Raw genomic sequence first — 2,250 nt, 5'->3', positions numbered from 1 at the left:
TCTCTCTCTCTCTCTCTCTCTCTCTCCCTCTCTCTTGCATCCAGATCAGTCAGTTAATGATGTCCACTGGGCAAGTCTGAGAACCTGAATTTGATCCCTGAGAACCTATGGTTTTCGTTGTTTTGTTTTGTTTTTTTTTTCAAAGAGGCAAATTGGACATGGTAGGACACGCACGCCTTTAATCCCAGCACTTAAGAGATTGAGGATCTGTGTGATCAAGACCACCTTGGTCTACATAGTGAATATCAGAACACCCTGGGCCACATAGAGAGAACCTGTCTCAGAAAAAAAAAAGGAAAGAAAAAAGAAAAAGATAAGGCATGATAACATATGCCTGTAATCTCAGCACTTAGAGAGGCAGAGGCAGGAGGATTTCTGGGGCTGGCTGGCCAGCGTAACTGAATTAGTTAGCTCCAGGTTCAGTGAGAGACTCTGACACACACACACACACACACACACACACACACACAAACACACTCACATGCAGGCAGACATGCACTCAACACATCCACATGGGGCACACACATGGATACAAATACAGCTATTGCTGACTGTATCTTGTAGGATCTATGTAACTGGTTTCTCATCAGCCTCACGGTGATGTAGGCTGACAAGGATGACCAGGGTAGGAGGTAGAGACTTCCATTCAGAATTCACCCATGTAGCAAACTGCACAGCTGACACCCAAGTCCACTTCTAGTCACTTAGAAGCTGAAGGCTCTCAACACTTAGTAAGTTACTACTAAATGTAGTTACAACCTTTTTTCTATATTAAAGCAAAGATTTCCAGTCTTCATGGGACATCAGGGTAGTTTGCATGGTTAGGTTTTTTTTGTTTTTGTTTTTGTTTTTGTTTTTGTTTTTTTTGGTTTTTTTCGAGACAGGGTTTCTCTGTGTAGCCCTGGCTGTCTTGGAACTCACTCTGTAGACCAGGCTAGCCTCGAACTCAGAAATCCACCTGCTTCTGCCTCCCAAGTGCTGGGATTAAAGGCATGCATCACCACTGCCCGCAGTTTGCATGGTTTTAAAAAGTTTATTTACTTGGTATGTGTGTGTGGGGGGGGGGGGTGTTGATTCTCTCCTTCTGTGATGTGGGTCCAGGAATCAAAACCCCATCTGGAGTCAGTGCAGCAACCGCTTTTATCCACTGAGTTATCTCTCCAGCTTCTAAATTCTTTTAAAGTATATTGACTGATTGATTTTGTATGCATGCATGTGTATATATGTATGGGCCTTCATGTACCATGGTAAACAGGCATGTGGAAGCCAGAGGACAGTGGTCTCTCTCCTTCTCCCATGTGGGTACCAGGGTGGAATTCAGTTTATCAGCCTTAGGGTAGCATTTACCTACAGTCCTATCTAGCTGGCCAGACTTTCATGTTTTAGTATCTTCGTCTATCTTTACTGTGTTTCCAACATCCAGGGATCTCAAAGACTCAACCCAGGTATCAGAAAAGATGGGAGAAAGGGTGCAGGAGGAGATGAAGAATCTGCGAAGCAAAGCTCTCAGCACGTACCTGATTCTAGAATAAACCCCACTGGTGCCCGCTGCTCTCCTTGCCGTCGAAGGTCACTGAGGTCCCCTGAGTCCATTTACATTCAAGCCACTTTTGGAATTCAAGTTTCTAGAGACAAGAATTGAAATGCAGATGCCTTGCTTTAAACTGTATTTTTTTCTTTCTGGAAATAAAAATATGCTGTTATGATGACCGTGCCTAGAGATTCTTAGTGCAAGCCTTCATGCTAGAATGAAGTCTTCTTGAATGAGCCCAGAGTCAACATGGCAAGGGTCTACAGCCCGGTGCCGGGGAGAAGGCTCAGTCAGTAAAATGCTTCCCTTACACTTCGAATTCAGGAATACCTGAATTTGATCCCGAGAACCCGTGTAGAACACTGATAGATGGTACACACTTCTAATCCCAATGCTGATAGGCAAGAGACCGAGAAGAGGGGCTCAATGGCCAGCCAGTCTAGCCTACTTGGTGAATTCACTAGCTCATAGTGAGGAACCTTGCCTCAAAAAACAATGTGGACAGCACCACAAGGAATTACACCTGAGGTTAGCCTCTAGTTGTCATACACAAATGCACGTTCTCTCTCGTCTCTCTCTCTCTCCCTCTCTCTCCTCTCTCCTTTTCTCTCTCTCTCTCTCTCTCTCTCCCCTCTCTCTTTCTTGCTCTCTCTCTCCTCTCTCTTCTTTCTCCCTCTCTCTCTCCTCTCTCTCCTCTCTCCTCTCTCTCTCTCCCTCTC

General features: G+C 45.0%; 1 protein-coding gene across 6 annotated transcripts in view; it reads left to right on the top strand.

Annotated features, from left to right (window-relative positions):
- The window catches only part of Cfap221 (cilia and flagella associated protein 221), a 79,358-nt gene extending 77,649 nt beyond the window's left edge, over positions 1 to 1,709 (top strand). For all 6 annotated transcript variants that reach the window (XM_031380681.1, XM_031380645.1, XM_031380637.1 and 3 more), the window contains exon 24: positions 1,424 to 1,709. In XM_031380681.1, the coding sequence (XP_031236541.1) occupies positions 1,424 to 1,532 (109 nt within the window). In that variant the 3' untranslated portion in view covers positions 1,533 to 1,709. The remainder of the gene's footprint in view (positions 1 to 1,423) is intronic.
- Positions 1,710 to 2,250: the final 541 nt, after the last annotated feature.

This window comes from Mastomys coucha, unplaced genomic scaffold (genome assembly GCF_008632895.1).
Source record: "Mastomys coucha isolate ucsf_1 unplaced genomic scaffold, UCSF_Mcou_1 pScaffold1, whole genome shotgun sequence".
NCBI lineage: Eukaryota > Metazoa > Chordata > Mammalia > Rodentia > Muridae > Mastomys > Mastomys coucha.
This window is presented reverse-complemented; position numbering and strand designations above follow the sequence as displayed.